This window comes from Bombina bombina, chromosome 2, assembly GCF_027579735.1.
Source record: "Bombina bombina isolate aBomBom1 chromosome 2, aBomBom1.pri, whole genome shotgun sequence".
NCBI classification, from domain to species: domain Eukaryota; kingdom Metazoa; phylum Chordata; class Amphibia; order Anura; family Bombinatoridae; genus Bombina; species Bombina bombina.
The window spans coordinates 1,304,004,550-1,304,024,260 of NC_069500.1; the positions used below are offsets into that span (position 1 = coordinate 1,304,004,550).

A 19,711-nucleotide genomic window follows, 5' to 3' on the forward strand; every position below is an offset into this window, starting at 1 on the left:
AATACAAACTTGCCTGTAAAATAAAAATAAATCCTAAGCTAGCTACCGTTAATGATAGTAATTGTATTTATATTTATTTAAATTAGATTTAAGTTAGGGGGTGTTAGGGTTAGGTTTAGGAGTTAATAAAGGTAATATAGTGTCGGCGACGTTGGGGACGGCAGATTAGGGGTTAATAAGTGTTATGTAGGTGGCGGCGGTGTAGACGGCGACAGATTAGGGATTAATAAGTATAATGTAGGTGGCGGCGGTGAAGGGGCAGATTAGGGGTTAATAACATAATGTAGGTGGCGGCGATATATAGGGGGCGGCAGATTAGGGGTTAATAAGTATAATGTAGGTGGCGGCGGTGTGAGGGGGAAGATTAGGGGTTAATAACATAATGTAGGTGGCGGCGGTGTAGGGGGCGGCAGATTATGGTTTAATAAGTATAATGTAGGTGGCGGCAGTGTAGGTGGCAGATTAGGGGTCAATAACATAATGTAGGTTGCGGCGGTGTAGGGGGCGGCAGATTAGGGGTTAATAAGTATAATGTAGGTGGCGGCGGTGTAGGGGGGGCAGATTAGGGGTCAATTACATAATGTAGGCGGCGGTGTAGGGGGCGGCAGATTAGGGGTTAATAAGTATAATGTAGGTGGCGGTGGGCTCCGGGAGCGGCGGTTTAGGGGTTAATAACTTTATTTAGTTGCGGCAGGGTCCGGGAGCGGCGGTATAGGGGTAAAACAGTATAGTGTGGGTGTTTAGTGACAGTATACCAATAAAGCTGGGAAAAAGCCGAAGAGCAGCGAGATGGATGACTGTTAGTTAACAACAGTGCACTGCTCATCGCCCCGTACTTGGTGCGCGGTTTTTTGACAGCTTTTTTGGTGGCTTTGGAGAACATATTCTGGTCCGCGGCAGCGATGTTAGGCGATCTTAGGCAAGCGTATTGGTGCCTGCAAATGCAAGTAAGTTGACGGGTTGATAAATAGGGGCCATGGACTCTATTAAACCAATTAATACATTTCAATTTTTAGTTATCGACAGCTATTATGAGCTGTTTAAGGCATAGAAAGGTCAAAATTAAAATGACAATGGCTGTATTTTTATTTTAAATTGAAGCATTTTTTCCAATAAAATTTCATCAGCAAGCATTCTAGTAAAAGTTATTATTCTTTTTCAGCGGCATTCGCACATATGCTGTGAGGGCCCTTGCACCAGTATTCAAACACGAGACCTCAGAGTCTGCAGTGGCTTGTATGACACAAATCTTCACAGACACAATGCACACCACTGCTAGCTCTCTGAGCTGGAATACTGGTGCGTGTGCCCTCACAGCATATGTGCATATACCAATGAAAAACAGTATTACATTGTACTTAAGCATTTTTGCTAGTGGATGTATATTATAATAAAAATTGAACTTTCTATCCCTTTAACTAATGCCATTATGGGGAAATGGAGATAAATACCATGGAAATGATCAACCTTGACTATGTTTGATTCTGAATGTTTGTGATAGTTTTGATCAAAAATAATAAAAGCAGCCAATCCATTTTTTTTATATTGAACATGAATGGAAAGATTGGAAATGACCCCATAGTTTAAATAAAAACGGAAGAGAAGAAAAGTAGAACTAGACAACTCTTTTATTACTGGAAACACTTTTAACCATTTAATTTTTATTATAGGTAGAAAACCCTTTATGCAAACTGCTTGGGCCGGAAAAGATTTGGATTTTGGAATATTTGCATCTGTAAAATGGGACAGTTTGGAGAGTGGTTGGAACCAAGTGTCAACAACAATATCTCATGTCATTTAGGCAATATTTACTGTAATCAGAAAGATAATATTATTTGCTTTTTACAACATTAAACACAAATACATACAGAAAAAGAAGCGCACTCTCAGGAATGAACACCAGCTCAATAACTTAGCTTGTTCTATGGCGATCTACCACCTGGGTGCAGCTTCTTTTAACCCAATGATGCTTTTCAGTCTTATCCCGCCTAGTAAGGCCAGTCCAGCCCCGAAATACCAGGCAATGCCTCTCATATTCCTTACATGGCAAACCCAGACGCCTTTGTTGGGCCTCGCCAGTGATATGAAAAGCACAATTGGAGTAAAAGAGGCTGATCCTAGGAGGCAACTAGCCATAGAACAAGCCACTGAGCTGTTCCTGGTAGATCGCTTCTCTTTCTGTATGTAAAAATCAAACCCAAGACACAAGCAGAGAAGATTATAACATTTTGATCATTTTATTTTAAAAAAAAAATAAAAAAAATATATTAATTAAAAAGTTTGCATTTCAGAAATAGTTTGGATTTTAGAATTCCGGCTATGGGGATTTGTACCTGTATTACCTAACCTCTTCTCTCCTAGTTTTTCATTACTATCCCCCACCCATAATTCTACACGCTCAGTCAAGCAACCCCAATACATTTTGTCTAACCCATCCCTTACCTCTATATTGTAAGCAGTGTTAAAGGGACAGTCTACCATAGAATTGTTTATTGTTTTAAAAGATAGATAATCCCTTTATTACCCATTCCCCAGTTTTGCATAACCAACACAGTTATATGAATATACTTTTTACCTTTGTGATTACCTTGTATCTAGGAACCTTCTTCCAGCCCCCTGATCACATGACCGTGACTGTTTATTATCTATTGTCTTGCAGTTAGCATTGTATTGTGCTAAATCTTAAATAACTCCCTGTGCCTGTACACAGTGTAATCTATATGGCCCACATGTACTTTCTGTCTCTGTGTGTTGAAAAGAGATTTAAAAAGCATGTGATAAGAGGCAGCCCACAAAGGCTTAGAAATTAGCATATGAGCCTACCTAGGTTTAGTTTAAACTAAGAATACCAAGAGAAAAAAGCAAATTTGATGATAAAAGTTAATTGGAAAGTTGATTAAAATTAAAAGTCCTATATGAATAATGAAAGTTTAATTTATACCAGACTGTCCCTTTAATTTTGACGGCAAATTGCGATTTAGTCTTAGTTTTATTCTTTTGACTAAAATAAAATTTTAGTTTTAGTCGTATTTTTGTCCTCTGAATTGTTTTAGTTTTAGTCTTGTTTTATTCGACTAAATCTCCAGTAGATGCATTAGTGTAATGCCTTATTTAAGCATTTCTCTATAATTTCCAAACTCATGTTATTATTTATGATATTATGGTTTAAACGTGCAATACAGACACAGATTTAGCCGTTGTGATATATAACGTCTTTATTAAACTTGAAATAAAATAAACAAACATAGGTGCAACTTTAAAATATAAAATAACAAACTGTATTGGCTGTTGCCCATATTACCCAATATAAAAAACTTTAACAGTTTTCTGTTAATAATTAAAACAAGTATCAAGTAACTCAGCACAACAAAAGTTTTCTGCAGCTAGCAAAGGCAGAGCATAACTTAAACCCATATTTGTGAGTTATTCTTATTTCTATAGGAAGAATCAATTGATTGTTCACAGATTCGAAAAACTTTTGGCAAATAAATAAACACTGCTCTAGAACTTCCAAGCTCATTATATACTTTTTTTTTTCTTTTCAAAAGAGCAGTAATTAGATATAGATTGATTATAACACCTTGCATAACGACAGCAAATTTTTATTTAGTTTCAGTCATAGGCATGTATTTATCAAGCCGTCAACCGCAAATACGCTGGAATTCCGCAGCGTATTTGTGGCGAGCCTGATTCGCCTTAGTTATCAAACCCTAAAAACCGGCAAAAGTAGAATTTGGTGATGTAAGATACGATCCGCCGGTCTCAGTCCGACACAGATCGATGCTTACGTCACCACAGATGTTCCAAACGCATGTTCGGCACAATCTGACTACTTTTGGAAGTTATCAAATAACTACCAGATACGCTCGGCACTATTCCAGCCCAGCGTACCTGGAGGCTGCGGATGCCATAGGAATCAATGGAGTCGGAAAGCAGCGAGAGCTCATGTTCGCTGCTGCCCGATATCCCATTGATTCCTATGGGAACGTGTACACCTAATAGCCTAACATGTACCCCGAGTCTAAACACCCCTAATCTGCCACCTTTATTATACTTATTAACCCCTAATCTGCAGTCCCGCCACTGCCGCCACCTAAATAAAACTTATTAACCCCTATCCCGCCGCTCCTGGACCCCGTCGCAACTAAATAAACTTATAACCCCCTAAACCGCTGCTCCCGGAGCCCACCGCCACCTACATTATACTTATTAACCCCTAATCTTCCACCCCCTACACCACCGCCACCTATATTATATTTATTAACCCCTAATCTGCCCCCCCAACACCGCCGCCACCTACCTACATTTATTAACCCCTAATCTGCCGCCCCCAACGTCGCCGCCACTATATTACATTTATTAACCCATAAACCTAAGTCTAACCCTAACACCCCCTAACTAAATATAATTTAAATATATCTAAATAAATATTACTATTATTACCTAAATAATTCCTATTTAAAACTAAATACCTATAAAATAAACCCTAAGATAGCTACAATATAACTAATAGTTACATTGTATCTAGCTTAGGGTTTATATTTATTTTACAGGCAACTTTGTATTTATTTTAACTAGGTACAATAGTTATTAAATAGTTATTAACTATTTAATAACTTCCTAGTTTTAGTCTTTTGACTAAAATGCAATTTTTTAACTTTGGAGAACGTATTCAGGTCCGTGGCAGTGATGTTAGGCGATCTTAGGCTAACATATTGGTGCTGCCGAATGCAAAAAAGTTGACGCTTTGATAAATAGATGCCATAGTCTTTTGACTAATATGTCATTTTAGTTTTAGTCGTATTTTAGTCATCCGAATTTCTTTAGTTTTATGCTCATTTTAATCTAGTATTAGTTGACGAAATTAACACTGATTGTAAGGTCTATAGATCAACTTCCTCCTCCTGTAACAAATACATTGTCAAGGCTAATTGTATTGTATGTATACCCTAATGACCATGTATTCAGTGCTGCAAATAAATAATAAAATAAATAAATACTCTCCCTTCCCCCATAATATAGGATGAGAGCTCACAACACAGGTAGGGACAAAGGATAACTTTTTCATTGATCGATGGATAGACATGATCAAAGGTTGTTTGAAGTAGAAGGAAACAACAGCTGTACAGATTGAAGAGCTGAAAGATATAAGTGCAGAAAAAATGAATCAGAGCTAGAGGCTGTGGGGTGTTCTGGCAAGTGGTAGATGGAGGAGTGGGGTTGAACATATATTTCCTCAACTTTGGCTAAAAACTAGGATTTCAGAGGGGACAGCTGCATTAGAATGCAGAGAAGGGAGATGGAACATTGACAATGCTTTTGAAAACATAGGGCTAAATTATGAAAAGAGCACTATTTATCACTACAGCTCTAGCTGCGCTTGACCTCAGCTTTTTGTGTGCATTGGGTAGCAAGCATAGTACAAATTGAAAGTAAAACATTTTCAATCATGCGCTAACCTGACGCATGCAAAAAAGCCAAAGTTACAATATCACGACCGCATTAAGTATTCTTCCATAGACTTCAATAGAGCATGAAAAATGAGAAGAAAAAAAAAAGAACACCCTTACTCGTGCACAAACCTGATCGCATTTTCTCAAGTGCGCTAACCTGACTCAAAATATTAATATTTCACATTCCAATGTTCTTTACATAGAAGAATAACATGTTCTATTTATTCATACATATATATTTCTGGATAAGTGAAAGGGTCACATATCTCATAATGTGGCCTTGTCAGATATTTTCATCCACATTTTTACTGGAGATTATACAGTTGTTACCTTACTCTCTCTCTCTCTCTCTCTCTCTCTCTCTCTCTGTCTCCCTCTATAACTGTTTGATTTCTAACTGCTTGATTTCTAACTGTATATCCCAGTTGCAGTTATCCCATACCTCACAACATTTGCGGCTGGGTATCAGGATGCTGATGGAACACTGTTTTGTGGAAGGAGTTGTGTTGGGAGGAGGTGGGGTAGTGGGTGGGATTATGGCTGGATGCTCAGTAGGTGTGTCTGGGTAGTTTGTGGTTGTGTCTGGGTACTCTGTGGGTGGGGCTTAGGGAAATTCTGCAAATAAGAACATAGACAGAGCTACTGTCCCTCTCAAATAGGGACAGTTGGAGGTCTGGTTACCACGCAAATAGTAGACAAAGTTCTCAACTGTACAACAATTTGCAGGTTAGTCCCCTTTTATGAGCTCTCCCCTGTGTTTCACTTAATAGATGCATTTCAAAATGCAGTACATTTTTGTTGACAAATAGAGGTTCCATTGCTGAATAAACCAATGGATTATATCAGCATTAGTTCAAAGGCCACGGCTAATATTGTGGTTTCAATTTAAAGTTAAACATATTTCAGCTAACATTTGTTCAAGCAAAACCTTTTCTCAGCATTTTTAGATGATCCTCCTTCATATGCATGAAGGATTATGTGAAAACACATTAGGCTTAGTTTTATCACTTTCAAATATTTAGTGAGTACATATAACATTACTTACTTAAAGAAGATTTGTACATTTGACATCATAAAATATTACAAGGTGCATATGGAAAATATGCATTTTATTTTCTCTATCTTTTTTGAATGATTATGCATTAGATGTGAGGCAAACGTGGTCTGTTCTGACTACATGCATATGTAAACATCTTCTTAAGTTTTTACTGTCACAGACAGTATAAATACAGTATATAAAATATATACACACACACATACCTAACATTGTACTTATAGCTCTTAACTATTATATATATTTCAGGTGTGTTCATAACAGTGTTATAGAGTTGTGAATAAAAAGCCAGGGAGTCTCATTCTATTACTTATAGCTCTTAACTATTATATATATTTCAGGTGTGTTCATAACAGTGTTATAGAGTTGTGAATAAAAAGCCAGGGAGTCTCATTCTATTATGAAGAGTAAAAGCAGGAATGTTTCAGCTTTAGGACTGTAGAGTAGGACCAGTCGAATTGGGGCACCTTGAAAGTGGTGACTGGCTAAGCAGAGTTCCCAATATTATTTAAAAAAGAATAGTTGTCTCTTGATGTATATGCAGGCAATTTTTTGCAGCAGTAAAAAATATGTTGTGCTTTGGAAAATGGATGTGCGCTGATACCTCTTTGTTTGTGTAATTACTGGGTCATATTAGCAGCACTCCCAGATGTGGATTTAAACTTTTTGTAAGGTGTGCTAAAAAAACAAATTTTGTATTTGTATTTAAAATTACCAGGGAGACTGACCATCTCCCATTGGTTTAAGCACCCCACCCAAGTTCAGGTGTGCTCATAACAGTGTTATAGAGTTGTGAATAAAAAGCCAGGGAGTCTCATTCTATTATGAAGAGTAAAAGCAGGAATGTTTCAGCCCTCTGTGGCAAAAAGGACTGTAGAGTAGGACCAGTCGAATTGGGGCACCTTGAAAGTGGTGACTGGCTAAGCAGAATATGGCCATATTGTGTGACTAAGTTCCCAATATTATTTAAAAAAGAATAGTTGTCTCTTGATGTATTTGCAGGCAATTTTTTGCAGCAGTAAAAAATATGTTGTGCTTTGGAAAATGGATGTGCGCTGATACCTCTTTGTTTATATATATATATATATATATATATATATACACACATACACACACTCACTGGCCACTTTATTAGGTACCCCTAGCTAGTACCGGGTTGGACCCCCTTTTGTCTTCAGAACTGACTTTATTATTCATGGCATAGATTCAACAAGGTGTTGGAAACATTCATCAGTTGCTGAGATTTGTCAGCTGCACATACGTGATGTGATTCTTCTGTTGCACTACATCCCAAAGGTGCTCTATTGGATTGAGATTTGATGACTGTGGAGGCCATTGGAGTACAGTGAACTCATTGCCATGTTCAAGAAACCAGTTTGAGATGATTTGAGCTTTGTGACGTGGTGCAATATCCTGCTGGAAGTAGCCATCAAAAGATGGGTACACTTTAATCATAAAGGGATGGACATGGTCAGCAACAATACTCAGGTAGGTCGTGGCATTTAAACTATGCTCAATTGGTACTAAGGGGCCCAAAGTATGCCAAGACAATATCCCCCACACCATAACACCACCACCGCCAGCCTGAACCGTTGATACAAAGCAGGATGGATCCATACTTTCATGTTGTTTACGCCAAATTCTGAAATAATACTGATTAGTAATGCGCTAGGCCTCTGATATCACACTCCTCTAAAAGATACAACTCCTTCCCTATTGTATCAAACTATGTAAAAAAAAAAAGAGAGAAGAAAAAAGAGAGTGCTAAACAGCTTAAGATATCTAAAAAACACTATTTTATTCCTATTAAAACACGATAATTTTCTTAGGTATGTCTCCCTTTTGATCAATATTCCATAAAACGTATAGCTAAAACACAATAAGTAAAATCAGTTTTATAAATCAATTGAGAATATGCCACCAAGAAACAAGGTACTGTATAAAGTGAGAAAACCGTATTGCTTTACAGCTGATTTGTTTCTGATACAATGTTAATATGGTAACGATATTGTATCCTTATGTTATCCTGTTTAAACCCACACTTAATGCTCAATGCACGCAGGCAACAATTACAAAGTATATGATGAAGTTCTGTCCATAACCTGGGTTATAAAATCCACAAGATGCGGGGCTGTAGTGTATATTTATCATACACATCACCAACACAGCGAAAAACTAATTGACGCATTTCACCCTACTAGAGGGCTTTATCAATAATCACAAACAAAACAGTGCACAGCTCCCAGGTAGACTCAGATGTAAGTGGAGTGAGGGACTGTCAAACCTCTGTAGATGCAGAAAACAAGAAATTCCACAGCACCTTCCTTTTCAACAAATTTTATTAAACTTCTTCTCCCATGGAGGTACAAACAGGTTGTGGCAACGTTTCGGGAAATTATCCCTTAATCATAACCTTATCTTGATAAAGCCCTCTAGTAGGGTGAAACCCGTAGATTAGTTTTGGCTGCTTTGGTGATGTGTATGATAAATATACACTACTGCATCAACCAAATTAACATTGTATCAGAAACTAACACTCTTGGAATCTGAACCAATTAGAGTAGCAGCACTGGTCTGACATCTAATGCTGAGCGGAATCTTCAACGGGAAGGTCATGTGAGTACAGACTGCTTGTCTGAGATGAACGCTGTCTAACATCGGAAGGCTCAAACACGCTGTTAACTTGTAGGTAAAAGCCTAAGAGTATACAAAACTTATATGTGGCTATAAACTGCCATTATCTGTACATGTGTACAAGGATATAACTAAAGACTGAATTGTGGGTACTTTTTCAATCAGTAATTGGCTATAATACATAAGATCTGGAGTCCCAGGTATATTTGTTGTTGTTTTACGGACACATGAATTAACTTTTGCTACATACTGCTGTTCAAGGTGTTAACACACAAGGACTCAATAATAGCCATTAAGCAATATGGTTTTCTCACTTTTAACAGTACCTTGTTTCTTGGTGGTATATGCTCAATTGATTTATAAAACTGATTTTATTTATTGTGTTTTAGCTATAAATTTTATGGAATATTGATCAACAGGGAGAGGTCCCTAAAAAATTATCTTGTGTTTTAATAGGAATAAAATACTGTGTTTTTTTAGATATCTTAAGTTGTTTAGCACCCTCTTTTTACTTTTTTTTACGCCAAATTCTGACCCAACCATCTGAATGGAGCAGCTGAAATCTAGATTCATCAGACCAGGCAATGTTTTTCCAATCTTCTATTGTCCATTTTTGGTGAGCCTGTGTGAATTGTAGCCTCAGTTTCCTGTTCTTAGCTGACAGAAGTAGCACCCGGTGTGGTCTTCTGCTGCTGTAGCCCATCTGCTTTAAGGTTTGACGTGTTGTGCGTTCAGAGATGGTATACTGCATACCTTGGTTGTAACAAGTGGTTATTTGAGTTACTGTTGACTTTCTATCATCTTGAACCAGTCTGCCCATTATCCTCTGACCTCTGAAATCAACAAGGCATTTTGGTCCACACAACTGTCGCTCACTGGATATTTTCTCTTTTTTGGACCATTCTTTGTAAACCCTAGAAATGGTTGTGCGTGAAAATCCCTGTAGATCAGCAGTTTTTTAAATACTCAGACTAGCTCGTCTGAGTATTTAAATTCCTGCTGTGATTATACACATACACACACTAATATATGATGCATTCTTTTCAGACTGTGGCCCTTTGGACATTGCTAAAAATGAGGATGCTAAGGCAATTCAAATGCTTTTTCTAGACATAATTTCATTGTTTCATAAAGCTTATATAAAGCATATATTTTTATATGGCTCAAGAGAAATTTTACTGGACAATCTCTAGCTTCATCTTAGGCATGTATTTAAGTTGGAAGAACATATACAATACAGATAGATAGACATGGATGTGGCTAAATGCCAGAAGATTCAAGTAACCTGCATCTACTGTATATATGCAGGGGGTTTATATCTGGCCTTTTCCCCTCAGCTATTTATTTTTTTTTAAACGAAGTTTCACTGTTGGTGTCCTATTTATTCATTTCCCTATATAGTTCCCATTTAGGTCATTCTGAATGTTGCATTCTCTCCAATCAGAAGTCTTAATTATTTGTGAGTATAAGATAATCACCCATTGCCAGGAAAAGCAAAATCCTGAGCACTCGGAGGGAAAGTAAAAAAACAAACTTTATTAGGAGACAATTAAAAAGTCTATATACATGCAGGAATACAATGAGTACTGTCCTGACGCGTTTCAAGCCCTCAGTGGTGCTTAATCATAGGAACCCATTGCCACCTGTTGCCACACAGTCATTTAATAGCTATGAAGGCCAACAAACATATCAGTATTTTAGAGAGTGGATTCTTTACATTCAAATAAGTGAGAAGGGACCTGGTATTAATGAATGTATTTTAAGTAAAATGATGTCCCTGTTAGACAATAGTGCACTCTTTACTACTTTAATTCTGACTGCCAGGTAGACAATTATGTGGAGCCGCCAATGTCACCCAAAACAATGTTTCCTACTATGGCAGCTTTGTTAGATATAGTTTTACCTTTTGTGGGGTTTACCTTTACAGGCATGGACAGGCCTGGATTGGCCATAGGATATACAGGGCAAATGCCTGGTGGGTCGGGCTCTTATGTGGGCCTTGCTGCTATATACCACCCTCTCTTTATATGGGTAACAATAGTAAAGCTTACAGTCTTCTTATTTTGTAAAACAGAAAGTACATTTTCAGTCTGGATGAGGTGCTGCATGACAAGAGATCTGGTCTATTATAGCTACCTATCTAAAAGAAGTCTAACTAATATGGGCTACTCCATCTTTAAATGTTCAAGCATATTTTTGGTCCCAGTCCTAGGTATGGCTCTTGTCTTTTGCTCATATTATACATTTTTCTTCATTATCTTGCTATCTTTATTTGAAAAAGCAGGAATGTATGGTTAGAAGCCGGCCCATATTTGGTTCAGCACCTGGGTAGTAATTGTTGATTGGTGGCTACCTTTAGCCACCAATCAGCAAATGCTACCCAGGTGCTGAAGCAAAAATGGGCTGGCTCTTAATCTTACATTCCTGCTTTTTCAAATAACTATAGCAAAAGAATGAAAAAATGATAATAGGAGTAAATTAGAAAGTTGCTTAAAACTGCATGCTCTATCTGAATCATGAAAGGAAAAATTGGGTTTAGTGTCTCTTTAATAAACATTGATCACAGATTTTTGGAGTTTCTACCTGCCCCAGGAAGACACACAACCATATACCAACCAATACTTATATATATATATATATATATATATATATATATATATATTATAGATAAAATAATCTGAGTTTATTGTAATGTTTTTTAAACATAAATATTTAATCAACACAAAAGGTTGTTGTTTTATTGTTAAATAATTAAATTCCTATGAACCAACCAGTAAAATATTTCATTGCTAAACGTAAAGTGATTTCTTAACTTATATTCAGCCATTACTATTGAACTTAAAATGTGGGTTACCTAAATTGAAATCTAAAATCACGATTAAAACATTGTTTATTAAAATAAATTCAATATGTGTATTGCACTGTAATAAAAAAAGTTAAATGAACAAAATATCTTTTACATTAATTAATTTACTCAATTTCAGTCTTTTTTTAGGTTTTTAGTAATATTATATATAGTGACTCATTACAACCAACAGAAACATTGTAATAACAGGTTTAGGACAGAAGATCTCTAATGAAAGGAGAAAAACGTATAAATATGTACTAACCAACAATTAAGAGTGAATGGCTTTTATAAATGAACAATGGTCAATTCATGCTCTAAACCTGCCCTTTGACAAAATGCACATGCAATCATGCAACATATATATTTTTGTAGGATTAAAATGTAGATACTTAATGGCAGTCATTAACTTTATCTGTGTTATATGCCTTTAAAAAATATTATTAATAATAAAAGTATGATTATAGCGCACCTACCTGCAGTAGTGTATGCACAGCATGTGTGACAGGAAATATCCCTTCAGTTATTGACAAACACTCGGAATAGCCAATATAATATCCGATTTTAAAGGAATCCAAAATAAGAGTGATCACAGCAAATAAAGTGATACCACCTTACAAGAAAGGAAAATAAATATTTAAGCATAACATATTGAGATTTACAACCATTTAATAAAATGAGGGTTATGTTTATCTAAATTTTTTTTATTATTTTTTTTAAAAAGGAAACCATATTAGTAAAAAAAAGTTATTTTTTTTAAGATGTCTGAGAAAATATGATATTTATGTATATAAATAACACTTTACCATATGTTTAAAGAAGGTAGTTAGCAAACTTGTATAAAAAAGGCTGAGAGTGACTGTCTACTGTAAAATTCAAATGAAATTCACTATTTCATTAGAACATATTTTTAAACAAATTCAATTTCTTCCCTATAAATTTAACCCCTGCAAAGATTAACCATTTTTTGGCATGTTTGTTTTCTAATATTTTAACATATTGCTTTGATTCTTGTCAGCGGTAGCTCGGAAAAACAGTCATTAAATACGTAATAAAGATGACAAGGGACAGTTGTAGATTTTAAGATAGCAGTTAGGACAAAGTCATCATTATTGCTATCTGACTAATTTCAGAGATATGAAAGTAATTAGTTCTATAAATAGAGAGAAAGAAAAAGAAGAGGGAGGGAGAGAAATACAGAGAGGAAAATAACTAAAGAACGAAAGATAACAATATAACAAAAAAGAGGTGGAAGAGAGAGAGAGATTCATAGTATAAGATACCAATTTAGCAATAACAATGAAGATTGTTCTTATATAAAATTTAAATTAAAATAATTTATTAAACTCATTTTGTTTTGAAACTTTTGCATTATTTTGCAGTTCAGGGACATACCCCTTTCCATTAAGCATGTTTATTTATCTTGTTTCCTGTGCTCATTTGAATCAATCCAGCATTCACTCGCACATTACAGTCATATTTGCAGATTTCCTGCAACCTCACCAGGGAGACCAGTGGATAAACATAGGAAAAATGAACGAAAACTAAATAAAACTACATTATAACATTTTTTTTTACAATCAATTTTAATGCAGTATTAAAATTTGGACTTTAATGTCCCATTTAATATATTTATTTACTTTTGCTCCAGTTCACTAACAATAATTTGTTTGCCCTTTCAAAACAAATATTGAAACTGCTTAAATAATAAATACAACTGTGAGCATTCACTCTGTAAAACCAAGCACCAATAACACATGATAATGCTGTGATTATGTGAATCTAAGGCATTAAAAAGAACTAACGTAAAAACAAAAATATACATTTAACATAAGCTATGTGTACTTTTTCCAATTCCTTTGAGAAATGAAAATACAAGCTTCAGGTTTTAAAAGCCTAACCCTCAAACATTCTACACTGTGATTGTTTGATTACATAATTTATATATTTCCTCAAATAATTACACCACAGAACATAAGAGGCTTTTAAAATGGTATGTTCCTAGATTGCAAAACTATGCAAATTTTTATCACAAAATCGCAGCTTTTAAATCATTGATTTCATACGAAGATTTTTTGTTTGAGATGTGTATATTAGTTTTAGCATCTTCCTTTAAAGGGACACTGAACCCAAATGTTTTCTTTCGTGATTCAGATAGAGCATTACATTTTAAGCAACTTTCTAATTTACTCCTATTATCAAATTGTCTTCATTCTCTTGGTATCTTTATTTGAAATGCAAGAATGTAAGTTTAGATGCCAGCCCATTTTTGTTGAACAACCTGGGTTGTTCTTGCTGATAGGTGGAAAAATGTATCCACCAATAAAAAGTGCTGTCCAGAATTCTGAACCAAAAAAAAAGCTTAGATTCCTTCTTTTTCAAATAAAGATAGCAAGAGAACGAAGAAAAATTGATAATAGGAGTAAATTAGAAAGTTGCTTAAAATTGCATGCTCTATCTGAATCATGAAAGTAAAAATTTGGGCTCAGTGTCCCTTTAATCTTTATTACATCAGACCACAGTCGGTGATGCTTTTCAAAACCTAGTGAATGAATACACAGCCCTTTAGATAACAGCGTTTATAGATAAGACTAAAAAACCCCTTAACCCCTTAATGACCACAATATACCCTGTATATCACTGGTCGTTAAGGGTTTTTTCCGGACATAATAGCACAAGTCTAGCAAGAACACGCTATTAATGCCCTCCCTCCAGAAGGCTTTGTGGAATAGAGCAGTCTCAACGCTGGTGGCAAGACCACGGTATAAAACAATCAAGTCCCAAAAAAAGGCCAGCGACATACAGGGTACGTCGCTGGTCCTTAAGGGGTTAAAGGACCAGTCAACACATTAGATTTGCATAATCAACAAATACAAGATAACAATACAATGCAATAGCACTTACAGGCCCATTTATCAAGCTCCGTATGGAGCTTGAAGGGCCGTGTTTCTGGCGAGTCTTCAGACTCGCCAGAAACACAAGTTATGAAGCAGCGGTCTAAAGACCGCTGCTTCATAACCCTGTCCGCCTGCTCTGAGCAGGCGGACAGGAACCGCCGGAAATCAACCCGATCGAATACGATCGGGTTGATTGATAGCTCCTTGCTGGCGGCCGATTGGCCGCGAGTCAGCAGGGGGCGGCGTTGCACCAGCAGCTCTTGTGAGCTGCTGGTGCAATGTTAAATGTGGAGAGCGTATTGCTCTCCGCATTTAGCGAGGTCTTGCGGACCTGATCCGCAGTGTCGGATCAGGTCCGCAAGCCCTTTGATAAATGGGCCCCTTAGTCTGAACTTCAAATGAGTAGTAGATTTTTTTATAACAAATTTCAAAGTTATGTATATTTCCACTCCCCTTGTACCATGTGATAGCAATCAGCCAATCACAAATGCATATACGTATAGTCTGTGAATTCTTGCACATGCTCAGTAGGATCTGGTGACTCAAAAAGTATAAATATAAAAGACTGTGCACATTCTTTTTAATGGAAGTAAATTGGAAAGTTGTTTAAAATTACATGCTGTATCTGAATCATAAAAATTTAATTTAACCTAAGTGTCCCTTTAACACAAGCTAAACAATAAACGGTAGGGGGATCACTTAAAAAAAATACAAATTAAATATCCTCAAGTAAACATTTTATAAAAACAATTTGTATTTATTTATATTTTACTGGTAGGGTGTTACTTTAAAGGGAAATAACAGTCAATATTAAAATGTATGAGTACATTTCAGTTTTGAATACAAACATTATTGCAATACACATGTATTAGCAAACATAAAGTACAAGGGTGAACACAAAAGTGTGGGTTGAGAATATTTCCAGAAACGGAACCTGTCCTCTCGCATTCGCGGAATCTAATGCAGCATCCGCCAGACTTAAAGGGCCACTAAACCCAAAATCTTTCTTTCATGATTCAGATAGAACATACAAATTTAAACAACATTACAATTTACTTCTATTATTTATTTTGCTTCATTTTTTAGATATCCTTATTTGAAGAAAAAGCAATGCACATGGGTGAGCCAATCACATGAGGCTTCTATGTGCAGCAACCAATCAGCAGCTACTGAGCATATCTAGATATGCTTTTCAGCAAAGAATATCAAGAGAATAAAACAAATTAGATAATAGAAGTAAATTAGAAAGATGTTTAAAAATGCATTCTCTTTCTAAATCATGAAAGAAAAAATGTGGGTATCATGGCCCTTTAACACTGCAAGAATTTTCTTGTGCAACTCCACCCCCTGCCATCTAGCAACCAATCGCGTGAGAGCAGGGCTTATTAATCATCCCGGGCATATGAGTCACAATCTTTTACTTAGCGATCTCTGAGGTTGCAGACACTTTAAGAAGCAGCTGTTTTAAAACCAAATCTTCTGAAACTGTGGTTGCGAACCTTCACCTCAAGAGCTCGAAGCTGCATTCAAAGCTTTAAAAAGGAGCGAACAATATGTACACATGATCCATCCACCTGTTTTTAAACTCTGCACATACTGAGACGATTGGAGGTGTCTTATTTTGCAGATTAATTGCTGATGCAATGTACTGTACCATCAGCTCTCAGAGCAGGCTCGGTGGCTGAATGCAGGTGCACGGAGCATATGCACATATGTTGAGTCTACATGCACAGTAAAAGCTTTTAATGAAACAGAGGTAGCTTTTTATTAGAGGTATTATTGTTAATACACATGCATTGCAAACATTCTTTCTTTCAAAGCCATATTGCATGTGTTTTAAAGGGACAGTCTAGGTCAAAATAAACTTTCATGATTCAGATAGAGCATGTAATTTTAAACAATTTTCCAATTTACTTTTATCACCAATTTTGCTTTGTTCTCTTGGTATTCTTAGTTGAAAGCTTAACCTAGGAGGTTCATATGCTAATTTCTTAGATCTTGAAGCCCACCTCTTTCAGATTGCATTTTAACAGTTTTTCACCACTAGAGGGTGTTAGTTCACATATTTCATATAGATAACACTGTGCTTGTGCACGTGAAGTAATCTGGGAGCAGGCACTGATTGGCTAGACTGCAAGTCTGTCAAAAGAACTGAAAAAGGGGCAGTTTGCAGAGGCTTAGATACAAGATAATCACAGAGGTTAAAAGTATATTATTATAACTGTGTTGGTTATGCAAAACTGCGGAATGGGTAATAAAGGGATTATCTATCTTTTAAAACAATAAAAATTCTGGTGTAGACTGTCCCTTTAATTTGTCCCATTTAGCAATAAAACAAATATATTAGCACATTGTTGCTTGAAATTAATACTACCAGAAGGTTAATCATATATCACATGTCACAACTTCAAATGCATGAAATAATATTTAAGTATGTGATTAAATGCCATATATTAAGTGGAAAATGGAAGTTCTAAAAGATAGATAGATAGATAGATAGATAGATAGATAGATAGATAGATAGATAGATAGATAGGATAAATATTGAAGCATTCCCTCATTAAAGGGACATGAAACATCAAATTGTCCTTTCATGATTCAGATAGAGGAAACAATTTTAAAAAATGTTTCCAATTTCCTTCTATTATCAAATTTGCTTAGTTCTCATGTTATTCTTTGTTGAAGAGATACCTTGGTAGGTAGCAAGCACATGCCTGAAGCACTTCCATATAGTGATACAGACACGTGCACTCTCCTGAACTTGCCTCTCTGCTTTTCACTAAAGGATAGCAAGAAAACGAAGAAAAAAATTGGTAATAGAAATAAATTGGAAAGTTGCATAAAATTGTATGTTCTCTCTGAAGCAAGACAGAAAAAAATTGGGTTCCCTGTCCCTTTAAAGACTAAATTAAATATATATAAAATAAATAAATATTGAGTGATATAAGTTGTAAAAAAGAGACCTCAGGGGTACTTACATCTTAACCATCTTGCACCAGCATCAGTATCTTTCTCTTTGATTGACCTTCTTGGTGAATAACTTCTAAAAATGTACCAAAGCATCCAAATCAGCTGAATCAGCATAAGGGTAATTAGGTAGGAGAGCAGATCTCTGTCCGTTATCCCCACAGCATGTATAGCCCAGGCAAACATCAGCAGCAGCCCAGCCAGGAAGATATTGAAGCCATATTGACTGCTCAGGACCTCTGCGTTTTTCTGGGGATAGTTTTGAATTAAATTCAGTTGGCATTTCTTTTCTTCTAGCTTCTGCTGCTGGTTATTAGTATTAGACAGAGCATCTACAGTATTTTCTTCTGACATTCTCTTTAGTTATCTGAAATGCAATGAACACCAATGAAAAGCTTTAATGGCCTTTTAATTGACATTATTTTTAAATCAATAGAGTAGCATGGTTAAAGGCACATTGTATTCAAAATGCTTTTATTATTTGTATGAAAGAGCAGTTGTCAAATGTTTAAAAATATTGTTTAAATGTCAAAAAGTTAAGTAAAATCTGTTTAAATGTAAAAAGTAACTAACAGGAAGTACGTGTTTGTGATACCTAGGTATCTACTGCTCACTGGCCGAAAAAGTTGGTTAATTTATCAAATCTTTTAAAAAAAAATAGAGTAATACATTTTGAAAATTTTAAATAAGAGAGAACAGTTTTGAGTCCCTTTAATAAAGGTTTATTAGAAACCAGCTTTTAATTTACAGGTTAAAATATATACACTATATACATATATATACACACACACACAGGCATATATACATTAAAATAAATTATCCACAGACATGCTATATTACATACAAGTATTATTGATGTTCTTGCAAGCTATTAAGGTAGCAAAATCAGAATTCTAAACTGATATGCCACAAACTTCCTTTAATAAAAAAAAATATATAAAAAATTAACGTCTATGTATAGTAAGTTATTAGATCTACGATTAAAATAAAGCAGTCTCTGTGCATCTTACCACAGGTATTTTTAGGCTTTCAGGAGTGTTGCTCAGTCCTACAACAGCAAGAAGAAAACCTGTTGTGTTTTATTTCCACATGGGTTTTTTCTTTTTCCTTTTTGTCTCGAGCCTTTTCTTTGATCAGTCTTATAGGACTGCTCTTGCTGCAGACGTCAGTAGGATCCAGCCTGCAGCTGGTTAGGATTTCAGCAGTAACACCTCTATGAGGTAGACAGAGGAGGAATTCTATTAACCAGTCTAGCTGAAAGACCGCACACACACACACTAAATATTGTTCTGGGGAGTTGGTATTATAGTTTTAAATAAAAATTAAGATGTGACATAATGATAATCATACACACTCATTATCAGAAGTGGCTTAAAAATATCAAGTAGAAATAATAGTTAAAGGTACATGAAACACACGTTTGTTCTTTTAGGATTTAGATAGAACATACACTTTTTTTTTAATGAAAAAAAGTTTTTTATTGATTTTTCAACATTTTACAAATATAAAATCAGACCAACCGTGTTACAATTTCAATTGATTTACAATTCTTTGTGTTACTAAATAATATGATTAAAGGTATATAACAAAAAGACCACCGCATAGCAGACAATAAGTAATAAGTAGATGTGCTTAACGCGACCGTTAGTTGACAGTCCTGTCCCCAGAGGACTCTTTAATGCTCCATTTAGACCCTCTCAGGAGGAGGACCCGGCTCAGCATTCATGACCTTAAGTTGTTACCAAAATTTCTAGCCCCTTACCACAGGAAAATTGGATTCAACTCTTAAAGAGGGGAGAGGGGGATGTGTTGTGACCCACCCAGACTAGCTGGGCAGGAGCGGAAGTGGCAGGGGCCAGAC

General features: G+C 35.8%; 1 protein-coding gene across 1 annotated transcript in view; it reads right to left on the bottom strand.

The window, feature by feature from the left end:
- Nucleotides 1-18,204, bottom strand: part of OTOP1 (otopetrin 1) — a 231,884-nt gene extending 213,680 nt beyond the window's left edge. Inside the window, exons 1-2 of the mRNA XM_053700296.1 lie at nt 17,862-18,204; nt 12,463-12,599 (exon numbers count right to left, since the gene is read on the bottom strand). Of these exons, the coding sequence (XP_053556271.1) occupies nt 12,463-12,599; nt 17,862-18,204 (480 nt within the window). The remainder of the gene's footprint in view (nt 1-12,462; nt 12,600-17,861) is intronic.
- Between the last annotated feature and the right edge of the window lie 1,507 nt (nt 18,205-19,711).